General features: G+C 41.0%; 1 protein-coding gene across 4 annotated transcripts in view; it reads left to right on the forward strand.

Moving 5' to 3' along the window:
* Positions 1–1,834: 1,834 nt before the first annotated feature.
* Positions 1,835–27,853, forward strand: part of LOC131828623 (cytochrome P450 2C21) — a 28,430-nt gene continuing 2,411 nt past the window's right edge. The window contains exons 1-8 of one of the 4 annotated variants that reach the window (XR_009352517.1): positions 1,835–2,043; positions 4,852–5,010; positions 6,663–6,812; positions 10,057–10,217; positions 11,605–11,781; positions 12,687–12,828; positions 16,717–16,904; positions 21,045–23,185. Coding sequence is in view for 2 of the 4 variants with exons in the window: in XM_059169399.1 (XP_059025382.1) it covers positions 1,872–2,043; positions 4,852–5,010; positions 6,663–6,812; positions 10,057–10,217; positions 11,605–11,781; positions 12,687–12,828; positions 16,717–16,904; positions 21,045–21,186 (1,291 nt within the window). In the remaining 2 variants the exon portion in view is untranslated. The remainder of the gene's footprint in view (positions 2,044–4,851; positions 5,011–6,662; positions 6,813–10,056; positions 10,218–11,604; positions 11,782–12,686; positions 12,829–16,716; positions 16,905–21,044; positions 23,186–27,853) is intronic. The other 3 variants (XM_059169399.1, XR_009352518.1, XM_059169400.1) reach the window with 3 other exon arrangements.

Genomic DNA, 27,853 nt, shown 5'->3' on the forward strand with positions numbered 1-27,853 from the left:
ACACCACATTAACACCTCTCTGAAGGCCCAGTTTTTATATCTTTGATGTTAAATTTATTTTAACATTTTTTTTCTGTTTTCTTTTTTTTTTTTTTAAGATTTTATTTATTTATTTGACAGAGAGAGAGAGATCACAAGTAGGCAGAGAGGCAGGCAGAGAGAAGAGGAAGCAGGCTCCCTGCCGAGCAGAGAGGCTGATGCGGGCCTCGATCCCAGGACCCTGGGACCATGACCTGAGCCGAAGGCAGAGGCTTTAATCTACTGAGCCACCCAGGTGCCTTTTTTCTGTTTTCTTGATGTTAGTTTCTTCAGGGTTAGTGTTCTGATTTTGAAGTCTAATGTTTGTTATGCCTTGTTGGAGTTCCTCAAATATCTTTTCCATTTTTTAATTTAAATTCAGTTAATTAACGTGTAATGTATTATTGGTTTCAGAGGTAGGGGTCAGTGATTCATCAGTCTTATGTAACACACAGTGCTCATTCTATCTATCACCAGTTATCCTATTCCCCCACTTCCCTACCCTTCAGCAACCCTCAGTTTGGTTCCCGTGATTAAGAGTCTCTTATGGTTTGTCTTCCTCTTTGATTTCATCTTGTTTTTTTTTTCGTTCCTCCCCTCTGATCCTCTGTTTATTTCTTAAATCCCACGTATGAGTGAGATCATATGATAATTGTCTCTGTTTAACTTATTTCGCTTAGCATAATACCCTCTAGTTCCACCCATGTCATTGCAAGTGGCAATATTTCAATTTTTTGATGACTGAGTAGTATTCTATTGTGTATATATATATAATCCATATCTTCTTTATCCATTCATCTATCGATGGACATCTGGGCTTTTCCCATAGTTTGGCTATTTTGGACTTTGCTCCCATAAACACTGGGGTGCATGTGCCCTTTCAGATCATTACATTTGTTTCTTTGGGGTAAATACCTGATAGTATTGTTACTGGGTCAGAGGGTAGCTCTATTTTCAACTTTCTGAGGAACCTCCATACTGTTTTCCAAAGTGGCTGCCCCAGCCGCATTCCTACCAACAGTATAAGAGGATTCCCCCTCAAATATCTTTGAGTCTTGATGTTTTGTTTGTATCTGAGTTCATAGACACTTTCAAATATTCATAGTATTGAATGCTAGAGTATATTTCTTCACCAAATTGAGAACAAGCAATGTAGACTCCGATTCTAGGACCCTCATTAGAAAAGGATGTTTCGGGGGGAGGATAGGTGACATGCAGCCAAGGGACTTCCCACTGAGTGATTTCTTCCCTTGATTTGATAGATTCCGTCCCCTATCTACTGTTTGTTGATCCTGCATCCCTCTTGGCAGTTAAGTGTGTCAGAACTCCTGACATATGGGAAAGGCTTTGTCAAGAGAGTTGAGATATCTCTCCTCTTCTCTGGGAGATACTAGCTCCCTATATCCTTCATTTTTACCCTGCTTCCTCCTTTCTGTCTCTTAATTCTGGCCTTTTCCTGGATTTTCTGGAAAAAGACACTGGGAGAGTGCTTCTTTCTTCTGCTCACAGAACAGTAAATTTTGACATGAGATAATTCTTTAATCAAATGTCAAGATCATGAATTCCATCTCTTTGAAAATCAGATAGCTTTCAATTTTACTGTTAAAATATGACAGTCCCAACTAAAAAAATAACACTTCTCCAGACCATTGCCACTGAAAACCTAGATATTTATCAATACTAACATGACTGATTTTCTTTTCATCTTTACCAGTGGGTCAACGTCCACTGAGGATAAAACACATATTTATCCAAAAGTTCAAAACAGTGCATGTTTGATGATTAGCTTGCACTTAGTATTTATAAAGTCATTGGGTACCAAGCTTTCAACTTCATTTATACAAAACGCAGCAATGGATCTCTTCATACTTCTGGTGATATGTCTTTCTTGTTTGATTCCTCTCTTTCTGTGGAATTGTAACCATGCCAGAGGGAAGCTGCCGCCTGGCCCGACTCCTCTCCCAATCATTGGAAATATTCTACAGATAAATACTAAGAATGTCAGCAAATCCCTAAGGAAGGCAAGTATGATTACTTTTCTTCCAGTTGTTTGCACTTTCAACCCTATAACTAAATAAAATGTCCCAGACACCATGTTTTAAGGAAATGGTTTGAACGGGATGTATCAGTTGGATACCCAGATATGACTGTAAGTGGTATATAGCTGGAAAGCTTCCAGAAGGGATTGAGAGCCATGAGATTATTGCTGAAATTGCCAAAGAAGGAATTCCCTGTCCATTTTGTGACCAGGTCTCCTTTTTAGTAATTATTCTTTGGTAAACTCTAATGGCAGTGAAATTGCTTTCAGTTAAAAAAAAAAAGTTCTAAAGATTTACACAGTCACGACACTAGAAGTTTCCTAAGAGCACACATTGATTTAAGTCTAGGAAATAATTCAAGTTTCCAAAATTTTCAGCTTCTATTATATTTGCTCAATGAGTGAGTGAGTAACTACTTTATTCTTGGCTATTTATATAGCAACAGCTCTCTAAATCTTGAAGGAATTGTCTGAAATATGTCTTCCCTAAGATAGCTAGTGATGAGAACACACCCTCTAGAAGCTTCTTTCTGTGTTTTGGGCTGTGGGTTCAAAGGCATTATGTTAGCACCCCAGCTTGTCCACTTGTAAACTCATAGCATTGGGCAAATTTTTAAAATCTCCCTGAGCCTTAGTTTACATTTCTTTAAAATGTGAATAATAATTGTATTTTTCACATGGTCCTTGAGTATATCATATACTGAACAATTTACTGAATGTCTACTTTGTATTAGGCACTCCATTAGATGCTGGGGATTTTCAATGGTGAATGAAAAAAAGAAGACTCTAGCATTATGGAATTTATAGTCTAGATGGAAGACATGTATTTGTTAAGTAATCATGCAAGTGAGTGTGTGATTACAAACCACGTAAGAGGGACCCCGTAGCAAGAGGCCATGTGTTTTGGAGGAGCAGGGATGGGAGGAACAGTCAGCAAAGGGTTCTCTGAGGAAGTGAAGCTGGAGCTGAGATCTAAAGAATGACCAGGCACTCATCAGAAAAAATACAGATGTAAGTATGTTCTAGGCTGTTTGGATCTGGAAGAGAATTACTTGTTGGTGTCTCTGAAGTAGGACCAGTTTGCTTATAGACCAGAGAGTAAATAAAAACATGGTGTGGGATGAGATTGGAGAAGTAAGTAGGGGCCAGAGCATGTGGGTCTTTCAAGGCTTTTAAGAATATTAGTTTTGGGGCACCTGGGTGGCTCGGTGGGTTGAGTCTCTGCCTTTGGCTCGGGTCATGATCTTGGAATCCTGGAATCAGGCCCCACATTGGGATCTCTGCTCGGTGGGGAGCCTGCTTCTCCCTCTCTCTCTGCCTGCCTTTCTGCCTCCTGTGATCTCTCTCCCTCTGTCAAATAAATAAATAAAACATTAAAAAATATATTAGTTTTTAGAGCTTCCTGGGAGCTCAGTTGTTTAAGCATCTGACTCTCAATCTCAGCTCAGGTCTTGATCTCAGGTTGTGAGTTCAAGCCCTGTCTTGGGCACCATGCTGGGTTTGGAGGCTACTTTAAAAAAATAATTTAAAAAAATATATCTTTAGCCCAAAAGCCATGCGATTCCATTAATGTGCTTAAAAAGGACTCTCATGTTAGCATTTGCCCTGTGAAAAGATCACTCTGGTTGTTTTATGGAAAATGACTTGTAAGGCAGCAGGAGGACTCACACTTTGGGTAAGTTGAAAGAGTGTAGGTCCTACATCATTTAGGATACCAAATAAGTTGCCATGACAGAAAGATCTCAATAACACAGTGGCTTAAAGAAGACAGGAGCTTATTTCTATCTTACAGAATGTATAGAGGCTGCCTGTCCTCCTTGAGGTCATCCAGAGAACCAGGTTTTCTTAGTCTTGTAGTTTAGCATCCTGGCACCTAGGCTATTGTTCATATGTGCATGGACACAGTGGGGCTATCTCCATGCTGTCGTTTCCGTCCATGGGTAGGGGGAAGGGATGGAGGGCAAGCATTTACCATTTACCAGTACCAGCAAGCATTTACCATTTACCAGTACCATTTACCTGTACTGTAGGATTTGCAAACATCATTTCTGTTAATAGCAGTTCATGCAGACTTTGTCACATAGCCACACAGGGAAGTGGGGAAATGTCAGTGATTACATCATCAGGTTCTTCTTCTTCTTTTTTTTTAATCTGTTTGATAGAGATCACAAGTAGGCAGAGAGGGGGAAGCAGGCTCCCCACTGAGCAGAGAGCCCGATGTGGGGCTCGATCCCGGGACCCCTGGATTGTGACCTGAGCCGAAGGCAGAGGCTTTAACCCAGTGAGCCACCCAGGCGCCCCTGCATCATCAGGTTCTTATGTACTATTAAAATCTAGAACTCTTGTGTGCTAAAAAACATGTGGGAGGTGGATAATGAGGGATGATTATGAGTCTGCACAGGGGGCAAGAGCAGGAACTCCCCTTAAACAGTACAAGAACCCACCATTGTAACTATAGGAAGGAAGAGAAATTTGGTGCAATTACAGGTGTGCCGGGCAAAAGTTAATAAAATAATATGAATAAAATCCATAATATAGCCCCTGTCACATAGGAGGAGCTGAATAAAGATGAACTGTGGATGAGGATCATAATAGTCGCAATGTTACTAATAATAGAATGATACTTACCACTAATGTGATTTATTAAATTACTAGTTCCACAAGTTGAAAGCTTTTATAATGGTTGAGTGCATATTAAAATATCTCTTCGGTAAGATTAAAACTATTTCTCTCACTTGTCCACATTCCTTGTTTTGAAATTCTACTACTCTTGCACCTGTTCCTTTCCCAGCTAGCAGAGAGTTACGGCCCTGTGTTCACTGTGTATTTCGGCATGAAGCCCACGGTGGTGTTATATGGACATGAAGCAGTGAAGGAAGCCCTGATTGATCAGAGTGAGGAGTTTTCTGGCAGAGGCAGTTTCCCAGTGGTGGACTTCATCAACCGGGGATTAGGTATGCGTCAGTTTGGGGAATGTTTGTGGGTTTGTAAGTTGTGAAGACTCCAAACAGGCCAAGGGATTGAGAAATTGTAAGTATTTAGAGAAATTTATGAAAACCGCCAAATTCCAACATTTTTCTATAGAGGATCATTAATCCATATTGTAGATAATGAAGGGGACACACAATGTCTCCATGAAATACTAGAGCCAGTGGAAGCAAATCATCTCACTGTCAACGTTCCATGAATTTGTGTCCACTTTAAATTATGCCCAGTTAACTTAAGTGGGTAGGAGAAGAATCAATGAAACAAGATGGGATCGGGAGGGAGACAAACCATAAGTGACTCTTAATCTCACAAAACAAACTGAGGGTTACTGGGGGGAGGGGGGTTGGGAGAAGGGGGGTGGGGTTATGGACATTGGGGAGGGTATGTGCTTTGGTGAGTGCTGTGAAGTGTGTAAACCTGGCGATTCACAGACCTGTACCCCTGGGGACAAAAATATATGTTTATAAAAAATTAAAAATTAAAAAAAATTATGCCCAGTTAAGATAATGCTCATTTCAGTTAAGATAGTAAGAGACTGGGAGAAATAAGGAGGGAGGAAAATGACTCCGTTATCCTAGTCAGCAAACATTTTGCTTTCTGGCCTGAGTCATGGTTGCCAAGAGACTATTTTAAGAAAGTTCCATAGTGTGCATGGAGCCAACATAGGTTTGAAATATTTCTACCCTTGCCTTCAATCTTTTATTCTTCTTTAAAAAAAAAAAAGCATAAGAAATATTTGAATACAATGAGATACAAAGCATAAAGCACAAATGCGCTCTGAGATGATTACAGGAAAATGCACGGTAAGTATATATGGATTGCAAGTGATCTTAGAAAAAGCTTTTTAAACTAAAGTAGTTGAACTGTCTTCCATTTGTTCTGGGGTTGGCCCTAGGGTCTCCAGTCCTCTGGTGGGTCACTGGGTTTCTGCAAAAAGAGATAAGACCTGAATGGGTCACTTCCTCTTCTACCTTGTTCTTTAAAATCTGTATGGACAAGTTTCCTATGAAAATTACTTTTTCTCCTGATCTTGTCATGGCTCCAGGAGTCTGATTGAACTTCCTTGGTGTTAAGACCATGTTTCATGGAAAAGAGTTAACAAACAGAGGGCAAATGTGACAATGAGGAGGAAGAGCTTATCATGAACTTTTTTCCAGTGCACGAGTGCTCTCTCCTTCTCTTGAGAAGCAACTCATTTTGTTGCCTCTCCCACAATTCATGTACAATGTGCAAAAACCAGCCCTGAAATGTCACCTACGGCATGAACTCACCATGATCTATTACCTGTGTGAGCACAGAGCAAGCATTTTGCCTCGTTGACCATCAGTAAAATGGGGACAAAACCCTTGGTTCACAGAATTATTCCAAGATTTGAAGGAGCTAACAGATGTGGAAGAGCTGAGTAATACATCAAACCAGAGTCCTGACAGACACTAGGTTAACAGGAGGGGGGCACAGCAGGGCTCATTGGAAAATTCTGTTGCCGACACCACCCTATTCACATCCCTGCCTAAGTGTGATGATCCTTTTCTGAAATACTGACTCTCAGTTGGAATTCATGGTGATGGAGGTCATTCTTTTCTCTCTCTCTCTCTCTTTTTCTCTCTTTTTCTGATAGGAGTTGTTTTCAGCAGTGGAGAAACATGGAAGCAAACCCGGCGTTTTTCCCTCACAGTTTTGCGGAATATGGGCATGGGAAAGAGGACTATCGAAGACAGAATTCAAGAGGAAGCCTTGTGTCTGGTGGAAGCGTTAAAAAAAACCAATGGTGTGTATTTCTTTATGTAACGAGCAGTACTCGTTTGGGGAGACTCTGCTATTTCAGATAGGTGACAGAGAGATCTGATGCCTGCAGCGCAACAAAAGTTGCTTTTTTTGCTCACGTAACAATAGTAAGAGGGGAAGTGGTTGGCGTAACAGCTGTTGCAGGCACTAGGGTGATAGGAACCCTGATATCTTTCTTCAACACCTGGCTTCCTGGGTCACCCAGATTTCTTTCCGTTTGCGTGGTAGCAGAAGGAGCAAAGAACAATCAAAAGAGCAAATTGGGTTTTCAGTAGGCCAGTATGGCAATGGCTCACCAAACTTCTTTCACATTCCATGGGCTCTACCACGGGACTGCACCCACTCTAAGAGGCACTGGGCAATGTGGGTGTCTGTGTGCATAGGAAAATGGGGAGAACGTGGGTTTTGGTAATGAACTAGTAGTTTTGGCCATAATATCTGAAACATGAAGTAATTTCCAATGTATGTCACGTCATTATGCTGTCACTTTTGTATATGTGTGTATCTCATGCAGGACTGGCAGGGGAGGTGGAAGAGAAAGGGGGTGAGCAGGACACTTGTCAGGGAAGGAGGAAGATCAGGATCATAAGATCTATGTGGTTCCCTGAACCTCAGTATTTCAATATTTCCAAATAAATAATACTGTTTTCTGTATGGAGAACTGCCATCATGTTTCATATATATGCATATATACATACATACGTATTTTTTAGAGAGAGAGAGTGGTGGGGAGAGGCAGAGAGAGAGAGAGTCTTAAGCAGGCTCCACCCTCAGCATGGAGCCTGATGCGGGGCTTGATCCAACGACCCTGAGATCATGACCGGAGCTGAAATCAAGAGTCAGATGCTAAACTGACTGAGCCACCCAGATGCCCCTGCCATTGTGGGTTTTTTGGGTTTTTTTTTAGATTTCATTTATTTACTTGACAGAGATCAAAAGTAGGCAGAAAGGCAGGCAGAGATAGGGGGGTGGTGGAGCCTGATGTGGGGCTCAAACCCAGGACCCTGAGACCATGACCTGAGCCGAAGGCAGAGGCCTTAACCCACCGAGCCACCCAGGTGCCCCAATTTTTTTTTTTTTTTTAAAGATTTTATTTATTTATTTGACAGAGAGAAATCACAAGTAGATGGAGAGGCAGGCAGAGAGAGAGAGAGGGAACAGGCTCCCTGCTGAGCAGAGAGCGCTATGCGGGACTCGATCCCAAGACCCTGAGATCATGACCTGAGCCGAAGGCAGCGGCTTAACCCACTGAGCCACCCAGGCGCCCGCCCCAATGTTTTTTTAACTCAAGTTATGTATTGTCCAGATAGTTTGTACCTCCGCTTTTTTTTTTTTTTTTTTTTGCTGCTATTAATATAAAAATTGCAATTATTACAAATACTTGCATGATTTTTGTTTCTTCCTTGGAATAAGTTATGACAGTGAATATCATTTAGACTTTTGATGTGTATTACGGAGGAGTGGTTGGGAGACCTGGCAGAAGAAAGGATATAAACATGTATTTTTGTAAACTTTCAATTTAATATACTAAATATTTCACGTTTAATTTATGCTTATCAAGAACATTATAATAGATTGCTACAGTATTCCACTATTTGGATGCCCGTGACCTGTGGCCACCCTAATTCTGCCTGATCCTGCCAAGCTATGGGGCCCTCGACTCTTGGGTAACCCATCTCACCACTGGGTAACTCTGACTATTGGAAGGTTCTTTCGTATGTTGAGCAGAACATCTTTCCTTCAAAATTCCACTTTTTGATCCCTGCTACATTTTTTTTTTTTTCCCCCTTTTGGAGCAACAGTGTTGTAACAGTCACCTCACCGAGATAAGATGTATTTCCCACCCCAAATCTGGTTTAGATGTTTTATTTTGTTGTTATTCCTATGTTATCTTCTTTTTTTAAATTATTTTGTATTATGTCATGTTAGTCACCGCATAGTACATCAGTTTTTGATGTAGTGATCCATGATTTATTATTTGTCAAGACTGATTGTACCATATACACCCCATTTGGATGTAAAAAGTTTATGATTCACAAAATGAGGCTTTCTTTAGAGGGTGGGGCAGCTCCTAAGCAGATGAAGAAACAGCTTGAGGAGGAGGCCTGGGTGGCTCAATTGGGTGGCTAAGCTTCTGTCTTCAGCTCAGGTCATGATCCCAGGGTCCTGGGATGGAGCCCCGTGTAAAGCTCCTTGCTCAGCGAGGACCCTGCTTATCCACCTCTCTGCCCCTTATCCTGCTCGTGCTGTCTTTCTCTCACTCTGCTCTATCAAATAAACAAAATCTTAAAACATACAAACAAACAACTTGAGAGAGCAGGGAAAGGCACTGGCTTAATGACTCTGTGGTGGTTAAGGGATGGGGTAGAGAATGAGTTCCTGTGTGCGGATCAGTGCTTATAGAGCTTAAATGTCCTGCTTCCAAAGGAAGGACCCTTGAGGTTTTTTATCAGCATTTTCCAGTTGTGACTAGAAGAAGAAGAGGTGAGGTTCCAAAGTTGTCAACAGCCAAACGTCCAAGCATGGAGTCATGTTTTATATTATATATAGGGAGCCTGGTTCCAATACGATAATGTATTTTTTCAAAGATCCAAGTGGAACTCCATTCTCTCATGATTGTTCTCTTCTACAAGAAGAGTACACACAGCTTTTTTTAACTATGTTTTATAAAATAACAGTTTCAAGTCTTTCCAGTCTCCTGATCTTCTGAGGCTGCTTAGCTTCCTGCAGGCATCGTGAAGAAATAGTCACACTGAGAGCTGAACTTTATACCTTTAAAGGTATTTTTTTAATTTTTATTTTTTTTTATTTCTTTTCAGTGTTCCAGAATTCATTGTTTATGGAACACAACCAGTGCTCCATGCAATCCGTGCCCTCCCCCTTTCAAGATATTTTTAAGTGACCTCCTTCTTGTGAATTATGTTGTGGCTCTTATTTGAAGAAGAATGTAAACACTTAGATAACACTTAGAGAAATTAAAAAATGAACTGGATTAGACAGCTTTGTTTGGGGAACAATACATCTTTGGCACACTGGGTTTACAGTGAAGATGAAATATCCAGGGAATCCCTCTATTTAAAAGAATCCCAGCAGTCAACCCTTCTCAGTCATTTAAGAATTTTTTTTTAATTTTTATTTATTTTTAAAATTTCTTTCTAGTGTTCCAGACTGTCAACTTCAGATTTATATGAAAATTGTGCTCTAACTTTTAACTTCTATCGTTTTAGCATCTCCCTGTGATCCTACTTTTCTTCTGGGCTGTGCTCCCTGCAATGTCATCTGCTCCATTATTTTCCAGAATCGTTTTGAGTATGGCGATAAAACATTGTTAACCTTGATAGAGTATTTTCACGAAAACCTCCTAATTTCAAGCACCCCCTGGATACAGGTAAATGGGAAAATAAGTTTTTTAAATGGGAAATAAGTTTTTAGCTAACCTACTGCTCATGCTTACCTCACTCACCCCTTTGTCCGGTTTGCAAATGGATAAAGTCATGTTTATCAAACTATCATTTGAAACCAATTAGTTATCAAATCAATTTAGTGTGGTGAAATGAAATTTACAACATGAAATAGAGTGGGGCGCCTGAGTGGCTTATACTCAAAACATCCGACTGGTGATTTTGGCTCAGGTCATGATCCCAGATGCGTGGGCTCAAGTCCCTTATCAGGGTGGGAGTTCAGCAGGGAGTTTGCTTGAGATTTTCTCTTTCTCTCTCTCCCTCCCCAATATGCTCACTCGCTCTCTCTCTCTAAAATAAATATTTAAAAATTATTTTAAGAACCGTAAAATATAGTAGTAGAGAAATGTAGGACAGTGCATCAGTTATAGCAAGGTATTTTTCTGAGAAACCATTTTATGTCCATAGATGAAGAGGGTGATGATGTAAAATGTATTTTTCACTATGGTACAGTGTCAGAACACATTAGTAACCTACAATGTATGATCATTAAGAGCTACAAGTATGTGTGGACCATGAGGTCATGATGTGTGCCACCTGGAAAGGACACTAGAGAACAAGGAGTCTGTCATTTTTTGGAACAAGAAACTGTCACCCAGAGATATTAAGCATATTTTTCAAAGACAAGGAATTCCTAGCCAAGACAAAGAACGAGCTAGACCTAGAATCTAGATTTCTGTAGATTTGTATCTCTAGATACAATCTATGGGCCCAAAAATTGCTTCGGTGCCTACCAAGGGCATTAAATCATGAGGTACTCTCTGAAGTTGAGTCTATAAACTCTAGGACTGGCTTTGGGCAGACGAAGAAGGGCAATATGCACATTCCTGAGGGTATAAAATCCCTAACTAACCTAAGTAATTTGGATATTTCTTTAATCTTTCTAATGTCTCTTCGTTACAAAAAAAGGGTGGGAGCCCTGTAAACTTTTTAGGTAACTCTGTAGAAATGCGTGTAGGTAAACTGGAATGAACACTACATTCTAGCCTTATTTGTAGACTGATGTCTTACAATGGTTGACCTTTCTGAACCTCAGTATTCTCCTTCGGGAAAAGATGGTGTGCTCCTGGATTCCTCCATAGGGTTATGGCTAGGAAATCATTTAGGTGGTTTTGAAATTGCTTTGTGGCTGGTGCATACGGTAACTTCGGACATCTTGACAGTTCCCTCTCCTTCAAATCCAAGTGTATTCTGTTGTAGGAAGCATGTCTTACTCACCTTTATCTACTCAGCATACAACTAAGTGTCTGGTACATCACATGGGCCCGTACAACTTTGCTGAGTGAATTAATGAATGATTCTTTCCTCTTTCAGCTCTACAATGCTTTCCCTCTTTTAATACATTACCTTCCAGGAAGTCATCATGTGTTATTTAAAAACATTGCTAAACAATTTGAGTTTATTAAGGAAAAAATAAAAGAACACCAAGAATCCCTGGACTTCAGTAACCCTCGGGACTTTATTGATTACTTCCTGATCAAAATAGAAAAGGTATTAAAAAAAAATTAAAAAAAAAATAGAAAAGGTATAATCTGACCCTTTATCTTTGTGGGTGGTGTGATTCCCACTGAAACTGGGATATTAAAACAAATGACCCTTCCTAAAGATGTATTAATTGCCTGTCTTACCTCTTGTTTGTGCAAACCACATTGGGTATCTTGAGATATTTCTCAATCCCCAGTGAAAATGGCTTTGCAGGTTTTACATTTATAGTATTAAAGCTGGTTCCTTATTTGGGGACATTTTGAAATATACGCTCACACACATTCAACATTAATGATACACAACATATCATCCTTCATCAGAAAAGTCCAGCAATGGGAAGATGTAACAAATGAGGGAACAGAGGAATAGACAGGAATCTACAAAGGCTTACCTTTGGAAAGGCACTCTAGGAAGTCTCCACAGATGAGGCTTCTTCACAGAAGAAATTCTAGCTTAGATGAACAGAGACAACAATGAGAATGAGAAGTGCTGTGATCACAAGGGTGGAATTTTCAGAGAGTTGATCTTGATTGTAATTGAGGCACTGTCATGGGTGTAATGACTGAAGAGTTGGGAATAGTGATGCATTTTGGGGGGGGTGTTTCTGAAGGGTTGAATAAAAATATTAGACATTAGATGCAATAGATGCTAGAATTGACAGTGAGTAGCAGTGAGGACCTGATAAAAATTATGTTTCAAAGAAATGGTAGAGCCACTGATCAACATAGAGGATGAGAAAGTGAAGAATCAGAAAGGTTCATAACTCTGGTTATATTTTAATTGTTGGACAGAACCCTAACAGCTATCTAACTCGGCCTTCAGCCGTAGCACTCACACCAAATAACAATGTCATACTGAGTTACCTCTGAGGCTCTTTTATTTATCAAGTAATTGTAACACATCATTTCTAGGAAAGACACAATAAACAGCCCGAATTTACCATGGACAACCTGATCATTACCATATGGGATTTGTTTAGTGCAGGAACAGAGACAACAAGCACCACCCTGAGATATGGACTCCTGATGCTGCTGAAGTATCCGGAAGTCACAGGTATGGTCACAGGTGTTGGGCGGGGTGCAATTCCAGGTAGAAATTGGCAGGTGACACTGACAACTATCCCACTCTTTACCTGCCCAGACAATGCACAGAAAAAATTTTCCTTTATTTGTACATCTTCCTGTCACTGGATAAATTAAATTCGAAGTAGTTAATAGCACAAAAAGATAATGAAACATTTAAACAGCAGCAGAGATTTGAGGGGCAGAGCTCACTGCTTGCCCTGCTGTGATGGAACGTCCCTGATTTGCATTGGGACAGGTGCAATAAGCAGAGTTGTCGTAGGATCTAGAAGAACCGGCCTTCGGCTTTCTCTAGAAGGATGTCACTTGATATGTCTTCCACATCCAGATAAATGCATTTTTGTCATAAGATATTTCTACTCAAATGCATTTTCAGTGTGAGGATTGACTCAGTGAAAATGACGGTCTGTCTTCATCAAAGAGATTCTGTCCCTAAATAAAAAAGGTTACATACAAATATATTCTTTTCAAATATACCCATTTAGACAAAGAAATTCTTCCTCACAAATACAATTTCTCTGCAAATGCAACCTTCCCAATTTTCTTCCTCTTCTTTTTTGAGTGCTCGTCAAAGGATTATTTCCTTCACTACTGAATCATGTTCTGTGCTTTGGCATACTGAGACACTTTTTTTTAAAATTTTTTCTTTTTTAATTTCTTTTTGGTGTACCAGAATTCATTGTTTATGTACCATACCCAGTGCTCCATGCAATACATGCCCTCCAAAATACCCACCACCTGGCTCCCCCAACCTCCCACCGCCCGCCCCTTCAAAACCCTCAGATTGTTTTTCAGAGTCCATAGTCTCTCACGGTTCATCTCCCCTTCTCAACTCCCTTCTCCTCTCCATCTCCCCATGTCTTCCATGTTATTCCTTATGCTCCACAAATAAGCAAAACCATATGATAATTGACTCTTTCTGCTTGACTTATTTCACTCGGCATAATCTCTCCCAATCCCATCCATGTTGATACAAAAGTTGGGTATTCATCCTTTCTGATGGAGGCATAATACTCCATAGTGTATATGGACCACATCTTCCTTATCCATTTGTCCGTTGAAGGGCATCTTGGTTCTTTCCACAGTTTGGCAACCGTGGCCATTGCTGCTATAAACATTGGGGTACAGATGGCCCTTCTTTTCACTACATCTGTATCTTTGGGGTAAATACCCAGTAGTACAATTGCAGGGTCATAGGGAAGCGACACTTTAAAAAAAAAATGGGGGTGCCTGGGTGGCTCCGTGGGTTGAGCCACTGCCTTCGGCTTGGGTCGTGATCTCAGGGTCCTGGGATCAAGCCCCGCATCGGGCTCTCTGCTCAGCGGGGAGCCTGCTTCCCTCTCTCTCTCTCTCTCTGCCTGCCTCTCCGTCTACTTGTGATTTCTCTCTGTCAAATAAATAAATAAAATATTTTTTAAAAATTATTTATTTATTTGGCAGAGAGAGAGAGAGAGATCACAAATAGGCAGAGAGGCAGGCAGAGAGAGGGGGGGAAGCAGAGACACTTTTAATACAATTAAATCTCAGGAAGCTTATCTCCGTGATGTCAGCACTAGATCATTCTCCTTTGTTTCGAGTCCTCCTGCCCTCCCAGTCCAAGTAAGAAGTACTTCCCAAATGGTGCAAGCTAGAAGCACAGCTTTGAAATCCCTTTGCTGTCACATACTATGGGATCTAATGGCACTGTGTTTCCTTCACTTGACACGGACTCTTTCAGCCAAATAACTTCCCTCTTATTAGGATCTATATCGATCATGACTCCGGATGCCGTATGACATCTCTCTCCAGACCTGTAAATCTTGTCTACATGGCAAAAATCCTTTCGGTGTTCTCGTCCCCCAATGCTTCCATGTTACTTTTTTCTTGCATCATATCCATTTGTATATTCTTTTTCTTCCCATTTTCATTCCTTACTGGGGCATTCTCTAAGCATTCTGATTATTTAAGGAAGTTCCTAACCACTTTGCATAATCACTGTCTTCTAGATAAAAATCCAGCTTCTCAACTTGAAAAGGTGAAGTTTAAAACTTCTCTGAAATTCCCAAGTCTTCCTGATAGCTATCAAACCGCAGATTATCACATGTTCCCTTAACAAAGACACATTCTAAATGTTTATTTTAACTAATGAACAGTCCTACTAAAACTGCATATTATTAACATGATACATTTTACAAATAAGGGGAAAATATAATTCGCTAACCCAAATTACTTTCAGTGATCTTATTCAGTTGCTAAGATTGTGGGTTTGAGAATAAGAAAGACCATGAGAGACTGTGGACTCTGAGAAACAAACTGAGGGTTTTAGAGGGGAGGGGGTTGGGGGGGTGGGTGAGCCTGGTGGTGGGTATTAAGGAGGGCACGTATTGCATGGAGCACTGGGTGTGGTACATAAACAATGAATCTTGGAACACTGCATCAAAAGGAAATGATGTATTTTAGGGGCGCCTGGGTGGCTCAGTGGGTTAAGCCTCTGCCTTCGGCTCAGGTCATGATCTCAGGGTCCTGGGATGGAGCTCCACATGGGGCTCCCTGCTCCCTGCCTCCTTCCTTCCCCTCCCCTGCCTGCCTCTCTGCCTACTTGTGATCTCTCTCTGTGTGTCAAATAAATAAATAAAATATTTTTTAAAAAACAACAACAAATGATGTATTTTATGGTGACTAACATAACACAATTTTTAAAATGAAAAAAAAAAAGACCACATTTCTTTAAGAAATACATTTACTTTTATGGACCTGTTTTCTTATTTTTAAGGCACATAAAATAATACCCAACACATAGAATTTTTTGAGGAATTATAAAGTAATGTAATACATTGTACAGCATGCCTGTCATGTTTCACATCCTAAAAAAATGTTAACTTCTGGGTCCTGTGTGCTGAGTCCAACATCTTATTCAGTTCTATCTATCTATCTATTTATTTATTTGACACAGAGAGAGATCATAAGTAGGCAGAGAGGCAGGAAGAGAGAGAGGAGGAAGCAGGCAGAGATCTGATGCGGGGCTTGATCCCAGGACACTGAGACCATGACCTGAGCCGAAGGCGGAGGGTTAACCCACTGAGCCACCCAGGCACCCCTTAGTTGTTCTATTTATTAAGCATTTATTGCCCTGCATAGTTTTAGCCTCTTGGAATATACTTTTTTTTTTTTTTAAGATTTTATTTGAGAGAGAGCAAACAATACAGAGAGAGAACATGAGGGGGGTGAGGGGCAGAGGGAGAAGCAGGCTTTCTGTGGAGGAGGATCCTGATGTGGGGTTCAATCTCTGGACTCTGCGATCATCACTTAACAGACTAAGCCACCCCGACATCTGGAACTTACACATTTAAAACAAAAACGGGCCTACACAAAGTGGTCAAACAGCATGGTCTATAGTGAGCTTTCAAGACCCCAGATCCCTGAGTTTATCAAACAAAGCACACAAAACAGAGAATCAGAGTTGAATCTCATGGTACAATTATGTTTTCTATGTACATATCTTAATGTCTCTAATGAGATTCCAATTTGACTAGGAAACAAATTTCTGCCCCTCAAGAAAGTAGCCATATGTGATTTTCCCCTCTCCCAGTCTCCTTCCACAATGTAGCCATGATAAAGATCACATCAAGGGGCACCTGGGTGGCTCTGTCAGTTACACACCGATTCTTGGTTTCTGCTCAGATTTTGATCTCCGGGTCGTGAGACTGGGTCTCCCATCAGGCGCCACGCTCAACTTGGAGTCCGCTTTTGGTTCTCTCCTCCCTCTGTCCCCCGTCCCCAATCTCTCTCTTTAAAGTTAATAAAATCTTTCAACAACAAGGTAAAAGGTCAGATCAAATGACTTTCCCATTTCATAGAAATTCTGATTCCTATCCTGCAGCTCAAGTCCAGGAAGAGATTCACCGTGTGGTTGGCAGACACCGGAGCCCCTGCATGCAGGACAGGAGCCGCATGCCCTACACAGACGCTGTGGTGCACGAGATCCAGAGATACATTGATCTCGTCCCCAACAGTCTCCCACATGCAGTGACTCAGGACATTAAGTTCAGAGAATACCTTATTCCCAAGGTGAGAGAGATTTCATCTCTACTACTCCTTAAGAATTTTATTTTTTTAATTTTTAATTTTTTATTTACACATTTTTTTTTGTTTTGTTTTGAGAGAGAAAGCAAGAGGGGAGGAGCAGAGGGAGAAGGACAGAGAATCTCAACAAGGCACCATGTCCAGCCCAGTCCCATCCAGGGGTTCCCTCTCATGACCCTGAGATCATGACCTGAGCCCAAATCAAGAGTTGGAGGCGTAACTGACAGAGTCACCTATGTGCCCCTCCTTGAGAATCTTAGGTTATCAGGCATCACGAAAGTAGGATTATAGATTACCTACCCATCTATAGGTATGACACAGTCAGAGACCAGGCATCGTACCCTCTGACCACATGCTCCTTTCTTTTTACTTTGTTGATGCAATATTATAAATCATAGTGCTTAGACTCCCACGGGATTTTCTTCATAGTATTCATTGCCAAGACTGCTTATTGCCTATGTTCTTCTAAGATTTTTGTGGTTTTAGGTCTTATGTTCAATTATTTAATTCATCTTGAGTTTTTTTATGTCTTTTGTTAAGATAGGATTTAGGGGCACCTGGGTGGCTCAGTTGGTTGAGTGACTGCCTTGGGCTCAGGTCATGATCCCGGACTTCCAGGATCGAGTCCCGCGTCGGGCTCCCAGCTCCTTGGGGAGTCTGCTTCTCCCTCTGACCTTCTCTCTCACTCATTCTCTCTCAAATAAATAAATAAAATCTTTAAAAATTTAACAACAACAACAAAAAAAGGTAGGATTTAGTTTCTCCAACACCATTTATTGAAGAGATTGTCTTTTCTTGGTTGTATATCTTGGCACCTTTGTTAAAAATTAATTGGCCCCTATGCATGGGTTTATTCCTGGGTCCTGTATTCTTTTCATTGATCTATGCATCTGTTTTTATACCAATATCATGCTGTTTTAATGATTGTAGCTTTGTCATACAGTTTGAAATGAGGAAGTGTGATGCCTCCAGCTTTGTTCTTTCTCCATATTGCTTTGACTCTTTAGGACTTTTGTCATTCTCCACAGATTTTAGGATTGTTTATTCCATTTTTGTTAAAATGCCACAGGAATCTTGATAAGGATTACATTGAATCTATAGATGGCTTTGGCTGGTATAGATATTATAACAATATTAATTTTCGCAAACCATGGGCACAGAATATCTTTCCATTTGTTATGTGTCTTCTTCCATTTCTTTCATCAGTGTCATAGTTTTCGGTGTACAGATCTTTCATCTCTTTGGTTAAATTTATTGCTAGGGGTTTTTTTATACCAATATGAATGGGTTGTTTTTCTTAATTCCTTTAGAGTTCATTATTAGTTTCACATTAAAAATGTAACAGATATTTGTATTTTCATTTTTATCCTGAATTAATTTATTCTAACAGTTTGAGTGGAGTGTAAATTTTAAAAATTTACAATATCATATCATCTTCAAATAGTGACGGTTCTGCTTCCTTTCCTATTTGAGTGCCTTTTCTTTTTCTTGCCAAATATTTGGACTAGGACCTCTAGTACTATGTTGAATAAAAGTGGTGAGAGTGGCCATCTTTCTTTTGTTTCTGATGTAGAGGAAAAGCTGAAGCTTTTCTCCATTGAGAATGATGTTAGTTGTGGACTTATCATAGATGGCCTTTATCATATATGGCCTTTATGATGTCAAGGTACATTCCCTCTATATGTACTTTGTTGAGCATTTTTATCATAAATTAATGTTGACTTTTGTCAGATGCTTTTTTCTGCATCTACTGAGATGATTGTATGATTTTTAGCCTTCATTTTTTAATGTACATCACAATGATTTGTGGATGTTGAACCATCCTTGCATCCCTGGAATAAATCCGACTTGATTATGGGATATAATCCTTTTACTGTACTGTACAATTCAGTTTGTGAAGATTTTTATTGAGAACTTTTTACATCTTCATCAAGATATTGGCCTTTAATTTTCTTTTCTTGTGGTATCCTTGGGTGGTTTTGGAATTAGAATTATGCTGCCCTCACAAAATGAATTTGGAAGTGTTCCCTTCTCTTCTATTTTTACTCGATCCCAGGATCTGGAGATCATGACCTGAGCTAAAAGCAGAGGCTTGGAGCGCCTGGGTGGCTCAGTGGGTTAAAGCCTCTGCCTTCTGCTCAGGGCATGATCTCAGGGTCCTGGGATCGAGCCCCCCATCCGGCTCTCTGCTCAGCAGGGAGCCTGCTTCCTCCTGTCTCTCTCTGCCTGCCTCTCTGCCTGCTTGTGATTTCTGTGAAATAAATAAAATCTTTTTAAACAAAAAATAAATAAATAAAAACAGAGGCTTAACTAACAGAGCCACCCAAGCATCCTTTATTGAGCATTTTACCCTGTGGTAATTTTTTTTTTTTTTTTTTAAGAGAGACCATGCAAGAGCAGGAGAACTGGGCAGGGAGGGAGAGAGAAATTTTTTTACAGATTTTACTTATTTATGTACTTATTTATTTATTTAGAGCATACAACCAGGGGAAGGGGTAGGGGGAAAGGGAGAGAGAATCAAGCAGACTTCACACTGAGCATGGAGCCCGATGTGGGGCTTGATCTCACCACTCTGAGATCGTGACCTGAGCCAAAATCTAGAGTCAGATGACCAACTGACTGAGTCACCCAGGCATCCCTAGCATGCAGTCATCTTTGTGCAAAAGTATTTCATATATTATCTCATTTTATGTTTGCAATGAACTAGTGCTGATGTATCCTTTACATTTTACTAGTAATGAAAATGAGCCACGGAAGTGTTACACAACTGGCCTATCATCACAGAGCTTAATTTAATAGAAAGATTTAATTGATTTTGAAAACTAAACTCCAAATCATCATGTTGTACTGTATCCATGAGTTTAGGTAGACCCTATTCAAAACTAGAAAAGCTCTCTCGTTTCCACAAGAAATTGCAATAATTCAATTGAAACAGCACAACAGAAGAAGGGGATACTTATCTGTTCTCATCTTTTAAAAAAAATTATTTTAAGTAAGTTCTACACCCAGTGTGGGGCTTGAAGCGATGATCCCAAGTTCAAAAGTCACATGCTCAGGGGTGCCTGGGTGGCTCAGTCGGTTGAAGCCTCTCTCTTCGGCTCGGGTCATGATCCCGGGGTCCTGGGATCGAGCCCCGCGTTGGGCTCTCTGTTCAATGGAGAGCCTGCTTCCTCCTTTCTCTCTCCCTGCCTCTGCCTACTTGTGATCTCTGTCAAATAAATAAATAAAATATTTTAAAAAAAAAAAAAAAAAAAAAGTCACATGCTCTATTGATTGAGCCAGCCAGGCACCAATTAGTTTGTCATTTTGATGGGAAGGTGAAGGTTTCAAGAATATAGCCACTCAAGTAGATCTTTGAAGACCTTATCCTGTGTTCCAAAGACAATGAGCTGGATTTTCAGGGGCATCAGCTCCTTTTAGACAATACTGCAATTTGGGGTGCCTGGGTGGCTCAGGAGGTTAAGCCTCTGCCTTCAGCTCACGTAATGGTCTCAGGGTCTGGAGATCGAGCCCCACATCGGGCTCTCTGCTCAGCGGGGAGTCTGCTTCCTGCTTCCTGCCCCCCGCCCCCGCCTGCCTCTCTACCTACTTGTGATCTCTGTCAAATAAATACATAAAATCTTAAAAAAAAAAAATACTGCAATTTATCTGTCAAGAACAATGCACTCCAGGGAGTTCCCTTAATTTTCTGAAAAAGCAAGTGCTACTATCAGGCTCCAAACTGAAGAGAGTGACTTGGGCATCCGTTAGCAATACCTTGGACTGACATGAAAGGATTTAGAACCTGTTACAGTAGGTCATTTGTTTGTTCTGAAATAAGGAGTAAATATGGTTTTTTTTTAAAGATTTTATTTATTTATTTGACAGAGATCACAAGTAGGCAGAGAGGCAGGCAGAGAGAGAAGGGGAAGCAGGCTCCCCATTGAGCAGAAAGCCCGATGCAGAGCTCTATCCCAGGACCCCGGGATCATGACCCGAACTGAAGACAGAGGCTTAACCCACTGAGCCACCCAGGCGCCCCAATATGTTCTTTTTATACCTCTCTCTCCTCATCTATAAAACAAAAGGATCTCAAGCTCCATGACTTTCATTATAATCCAGTTTATCTGTTTTCCTTCACATCAGGGCACAACCATATTAACATCTCTGACTTCCATCCTGCACGATGACAAAGAGTTTCCCAACCCAGATCGCTTTGATCCTGGCCACTTCCTGGATAAAAGTGGCAACTTTAAGAAGAGTGACTACTTCGTGCCTTTCTCTGCAGGCAAGCAAGCTTCACTGTTATCTCTACATCAGGGGTCAGGGAGATGAGGAAGGGCTTTGCATGGAGACTACTCTGGGCTGAACAGATTGTCATTTGTATGAGGCTAGGGGCATCACTCCCAAAGCCCAGGTTATTTCTCATTGGATTGGAGGCTTCCCTTGCCAAGACTGGCCCCAGAACCTACCACTGAAAGTCCTAAGAAGGGGTAGGGAGTAGAGTAGATAGAGAGAGGGTAAGGGAAATTTGAGTATCTCCCCTCACTTTTTCAGGGTCCTGGGGAGAAACAAGAGACACACTCAATAAGTCATTCCAAAATGACGAAATCTAGATCATATTTTGAATTTTCTAGTCTGTTTGGGGATTAGTGATTAGTTAGTAAGTTTGTGGCTAATTTTTAAAATTTACTTTGTATTTATTTTCAGTATAACAGTATTCATTATTTTTGCACCACACCCAGTGCTCCATGCAATCCGTGCCCTCTCTAATACCCACCACCTGGTACCCCAACCTCCCACCCACACCACCCCCGTCCCTTCAAAACCCTAGGGTTGTTTTTCAGAGTCCATAGTGTCTCATGGTTCACCTCCCCTTCCAACTGTGGCTAATTTTTGAGTATTTAATGATGAGACTGTTTTTCAGAGATGTGGGCTTAGGATTAAGGTATAATAGACCAGCATGCATCGGCCGGAAGATGTTCCCTTCGTAGGTTGGAAGGGATGAGGGAAGAAGGGCATTACTGGAAGCCCAGTAGAACTTGAGGAAAGAAAGAGTGGATGCTTCAACAGGAGGTGTGTCTGTAGCAGAGGCATACAGCCACTGTCTAAACTGTAACCTGGCAGGAGGGAATAGATCCTCTGGCTTTGTCAGTAGCTAATGCTCTGAATTTATTCAGAACCCAGAAGGGAACTAACTTCTTGCTTTATGCAGTCCACAGAAATCTGCTTCCTGAGCATAGAGTAGACATAAAAGACAAACCCAAAATGGAGCTGGAAGGAGGGAAAAATGGAGAATATGCAGGAGAAATATCCACATTCTAGACATTTAGACACATTTAGAATATCCACATTCTAAAGGAGAAATGGGGGGAAAGGGGAGGGTGAAGGGCCTTTCCTGCAGAAGTAATTGAAACAGAGGCAAAAATGGGAGACTTGTTTCCGAATGAATATAGAAGAAACATAAATATCAAGCAACCCTTGCTATTGTGGTCTCAGGATTATGGACCATACCAAGAGGATCTCAAAGCAGGATACCTACTGAACTACTCCTTATCTTTCTTCCTCTGTGCTGGGCCCATTACTGCATAATGAGACTCCTTGAGATTTCTGTTCAAGTCACAGGGCTTGCCGACCTGCTTTGCTCTGACACTGTGGGTATCATTACAAGATCTGAGGCCTTACCTTAGGAGCTTATGTTCCAGAATGTGAGACAGATGATTCAGTAAAATTTCATCTGAAATGTGCTGTTTTTGAAGCATTAGCGAGTGTTGTCACAAAGAGATGAACAAGTGAGTTATATACTCTGAGCACATCAAAGAAGTTTACATAGAAGAAATGACCTCTGAGGTGGCTCTAGAAGGATGTGGGAAGTATCAACCAGCAGAGCAAAGAGGAAGGCTATTTCAGTTGCGGAATGACTGGAATCTAGATCACATTTGAAATTGCCAGTATGTCAGGGGATCAGGGATTAGTTAGTAGGTTTGTGGCCAATTTGTAATATTTCTTTTTTTCCTGACCCCTTAGTTCAGGATGACGTATATACCTTGTTTGCCCGACTCTCTTTGGAATTTCTGGGTCTATGTGAATTACTCCGTACGTAGGAAATGAAATTTGATTTCCTTCTGTTAATTTGTCTGGTGTCAGTCTGCTCCTTAGACCAGCCACAGGCACCTTGAAGGGGACAGGAAATTCTTGTTCCCAACAAGGTGTGTCAGCTGGACTCTGCTCGCCCCACACATTGCTGTAGCTGAGAGATCCTTGGGACATCTGACAGCTGGCACAAGGTAAGATTTGCTACCACGCTGGGCTCTCAGAATCTCTGTCCGCAGGGTCTGATGGAGTGGGAATGGCAGCAGTCCTTTCTCTCTCTAAATTTACATTAGCAGGAGAGAACTCTCGTGCAACTAGTTCCTTGGGCCAAGTGACTCTTGGTACATTTGGTAGGGTCTTTTTTCTAACATTTCTCTTTCCTCCCCAGAGAGGATCTTTGTTTTCCTTTGTGTCCTTTATGTTTGTCATACAAACTTTGCTCAAGGTTAATGGGCACATGGGGGTGTGTGGCCTAACGACATCTTGGAAGCCTGAGCGGCAAAACTGGCAGACACCGGTAGAACACTTAAAAGCTGTTAGTACTAGGATGCCTGACCAAGTAGGGTTGAACTTGGAACTTGGGGTTCCAAGTCTCTGTCTGGCCACGCCAGCTCTCAAGTGTGTTAGTGGTTGAGAGGTCCGGCCCATAGGAACCGTAGTCGCGGCAGCCACCGTTTCTTGTCGGTTCCGGGAAGTCCCATTCCTGCCTGCCCAGCATCCCAGATCAGCAGGTCTGTGACCGGAGGCCTCTCACTTTTTGCAGTGAACTGTTACTAGTGTTACTGGTATTCTTTAGACTGGCAAATTGAGGAATAGCTTTGCCACTTATGAAACACGTGTTTTTTCACAGTACACTCCTTCAGTAAGGCACAAACCAGGTTTACTAACTGACCCAAACTTCCCTTTAGTTTCTCTGTAAATAAGACAAAAGGAGAGAAACCTGTATTCGGTACTTAATGTTTCATTGTTTTATCTTATCTGGAAATGATCTAGATAATTCAATGAATTCAGCTTAACATTGAACTTAGCAAAATTTTTAAAAATCCAAGTTACCAAAGATTTTGGGAGCTCTTTAAATGTTTCCCCACATATGATCTCACAGTCGTGGGATCGAGCCCCTTGTTGGGCTCCGACCTCAGGGGGGGGTCTGCTTCAGATTCTCTCTCCCCACTTGCATTCTTGCCCACTCTAAAATAATAAAATCTTTAAAAAAACAAAAATTATAAAAGTTCACCTACATACCTTTTTATCTTATTTACACTTATTTATGTATTCTGAATAGTCTACCTACAAAATTTTATGAGGCATTAGACAAAGTAAGCCATTTTAACTTTTTTTCTATCAAAGTTTGTAAGAGAGTGCATGAATTTATGTGACTTCCAGTAAACACAGGCAGAATACAAGTTTTATATTTAATCCGGATAACTCCAAGGATTTTATTTATTTATTCATGAGGGAGAGAGAGCGGCCAAGGAAGAAGCAGATTCCTCAAGGAGCAGGAAGCCCAGTGTGGGACTCAGTCCCAGGACCCCAGGATCATGACCTGAGCCGAAGGCAGACGGTTAACATTAACCATTTGAGGGGCACCTGGGTGGCTCAGTGGGTTAAAGCCTCTGCCTTCAGCTCAGGTCATGATCCCAGGGGCCTGGGATCAAGTCCCACATGGGGTTCTCTGCTTGGCAGGGAGCCTGTTTCCCCCTCTCTCTCTTCCTGCCTCTCTGCCTACTTGTGATCTCTGTCTGTCAAATAAATAAAATCTTAAAAAAAAAAAAAAAAAAAAAGAGAAAGCCCAATCCTTAGGAGTGCTTGCCTTCAACTAAATGGTGCTCTTTTATAAATTAATTTTGGCAATACCAGCTGGAAGTAGAGAAAATACATCACATTTGCAATATGGGATACATACACACAAACAAGATAAAAAATATTCTTACAGCTTTTATTTTTATTAATATTTGTGGACAGGCCAGTAGAGCCTCAATTTTCAAATGTTTCCCTCTTTTTCTTTTTTTAATGAAAAAATTCTCCCTGAAGTGTGTGTCTAAAGAATGGTTCTTATATCCTAGAGATGATAGGATAGAAAATTTATTTCACAAAGTCAGAGAAAGCTCCAAGTTTCTTCCAAGTCTGGACATAAGAGGGATTTAAACAGTTTATGCTCTGAAAAGGCCTTTTCCCACACCACTACCCCTTTTTTATTTTTTTTGGTGACTGTGTGCTGTGTTCAAAGATGTTAGATTCATAAATTCAGGGGGCATCTGAGTGGTTCAGTCAGTGTCCGGCTCTTCATGTTGGCCCATGTCATGACCTGAGAGTTGTGCAGTTGAGCTCTGCACTGGGAGTGGAGCCTACTTAAGATTCTCTCTCCCTCTCTCCCTCTGCTCCTGCCCTCCCCCCACTCTCTTAAAAAAGAGAGAAAGAGGAGCGCCTGGGTGGCTCAGTGGGTTAAAGCCTCTGCCTTCAGCTTGGGTCATGATCCCAGGGTCCTGGGATCGAGCCCCACATCGGGCTGTCTGCTTTGCAGGGAGCCTGCTTCCTCTTCTCTCTCTGCCTGCCGCTCTGCCTACTTGTGATCTCTGTCTGTCAAATAAATAAATAAAATCTTTTTTAATAAAAAAAAAAAAGAGAGAGAAAGATTTATAATTTCAAGGGATGGAAAAATAATGTAAAAGAAAATTTTATTTCTAGAGTTTCAGGGTACTTGCTATTTAAGATTTATCTTTTTTTTTTTTTTAAGTACTGGACAGTCATGTTCCAAATCCTGATCTTTTATAGTATCTACAAATATTTTGAGAGGAATAGGCAGAGTTTGGGGATTGGTAGACAGGTTGGCTTAGACTTGTTTCTGGAGCTGGATTTCTGGTTTTGTAGAGCTTTGGAAGGCAAAGACAGTCATTTAGAAACAGTTCCCCCAAAGAACTGGATTATAGCGTGAATATCAAGGGACTGGCCCACCTTTTTAACTAAATTTGCTTTTATATTATATTTTATATTATATAAAATATAGATTTTTAATTAAAATGGGAAACAAAAGATTCATGACTTTGTAAAGTCTGTATAAAGCATTCTAACAAAGGCTTTCTGTCTGGGTACACAATTTAATCTGGGCTCTGTTAGCCCCCGAATATTGGCCTTTCCCTCATCATTTATAGGTGGGCCTGGGAGAAATTTGGGTCATGTTTCCTCTCTGAAGGGGGGTTGTGACTAGTGATTAATCTTTTAAATTTCTCTCTGAATTTGGCAGAATGCTTTGAAAGTAGACGTTAAAGGGGCTTTGTAATTTAAAAGATCTGCTGCTGTCCAGGAGACACACATTTTTTTTTTCAGTTAATTTTTACTTTATTAAAAGTTACATTTTAAAGAATAAGATTGGATAAGATTTCTATTTAAACTATCTGAAATTATTTAACAATTTTAGAAGGCATAATCAAAATTGGCAAATACTGTTCATATATACTCTGAGACACACTTTCTTTTGCGGTGTGGGCCTGGGATACATCAGCCAACTGCCATGCCTGAAGCTGGCAGAGCCTGGTCACAAAGCCCTGGAAGGTAGGAGCAAATTGAGCCTTACTGCTTTAGTTAAATTCACTTCCTGGCGTTCAGCCTTTACATGAGCAACCTGTATACTTTGAACCTAGAGATGAGACTACAGTGCTCTATGTAAATCCTAAAAGGAAAGGAAAGTTAAAATAGGGCAGATGAGGCTGGATTTTAGGAGAAATTTATGTTGGATGTAGACATTTATTTCTAATTTCTGATCTTTCATCTTGTCAAGGGAGTCCCTGAGGGTGGCATTAGGCTAGGACATTTGAGAGCCACTCTCTATTAAGAACGTTTTCCTTGGGGCGCCTGGGTGGCTCAGTGGGTTAAAGCCTCTGCCTTCAGCTCAGGTCATGATCCCAGGAGCCCCACATCGGGTCCTCTGCTCAGCAGGGAGCCTGATTCCCTTCTTGCCTCTCTGCCTCCTTGTGATATCTCTCTCTCTCTCTCTCTCTCTCTCTCAAATAAATAAATAAATAAAATCTTAAAAAAAAAAAAAAAAAAAAAGAACATTTTCCTTTGGGGTGCCTGGGTGGCTGATTCGGTTAAGTGTCTGCCTTTGGCTCAGGTCATGATCTCAGGATCCTGGGACTGAGCCCCATGTTGGGTTCCCTTTTCAGTGGGGAGTCTGCTTCTCCCTCCCACACTCCCTCTGCCCCTCCTGACCCAGCTCCTGCCGTCTCTCTCTCAAATAAGTAAAATCTTTTTTTTTTTTAAACAAAGTTTTCTTCTTTTTACATTTATTAGCCAGCTTAAAGGATACATCATCAGACCACTGATGAGTAGGATCTGTTATGAGCAACTCTAATTAATAAGCCTTTTAATGCCTGAGGCATCCAGAGAGAGAGCACAGATGATGCAGCCCTCAAGATCCAAACGTTGACTCCCATAGTTAGACTAAGAAAGCAGAAGGCCTTCATTGCTGGTCTCCAGTGAAATCGTGAGCTGCCTCTCATCCCAGACTCAATCATCTGTGATACCGGGCATGTGCTCCTGTAATGGCACTTTCTAGCACTAAGAAACAAAGTTTGGGAATAGCAAGGTTCCAGTGGGCTGGGACTTCTCATGACAAACATCCTTGAGAGTTGGTATGGTCAGAGAGAGAGAGACTCAGATCCCCAGTCTTGTAGACTGGCCTCCAAAGTGCACCCTGATAAATGCATCCTCCGGATGGTAGATACCAAAAAGAATATTCTCACTGGTCACAAAGCCAAGCTCCTGGGACACAGAACAAGAAAAAAGGGAAAGTCTTACCTGGTTTTCTTCTGGCTAAACATTGGGTCTCTTGGAAACACACAAACACCTAAGAGATGTGCCACAGG

The sequence above is a fragment of the Mustela lutreola genome, chromosome 4, assembly GCF_030435805.1.
Source record: "Mustela lutreola isolate mMusLut2 chromosome 4, mMusLut2.pri, whole genome shotgun sequence".
Lineage (NCBI taxonomy): Eukaryota > Metazoa > Chordata > Mammalia > Carnivora > Mustelidae > Mustela > Mustela lutreola.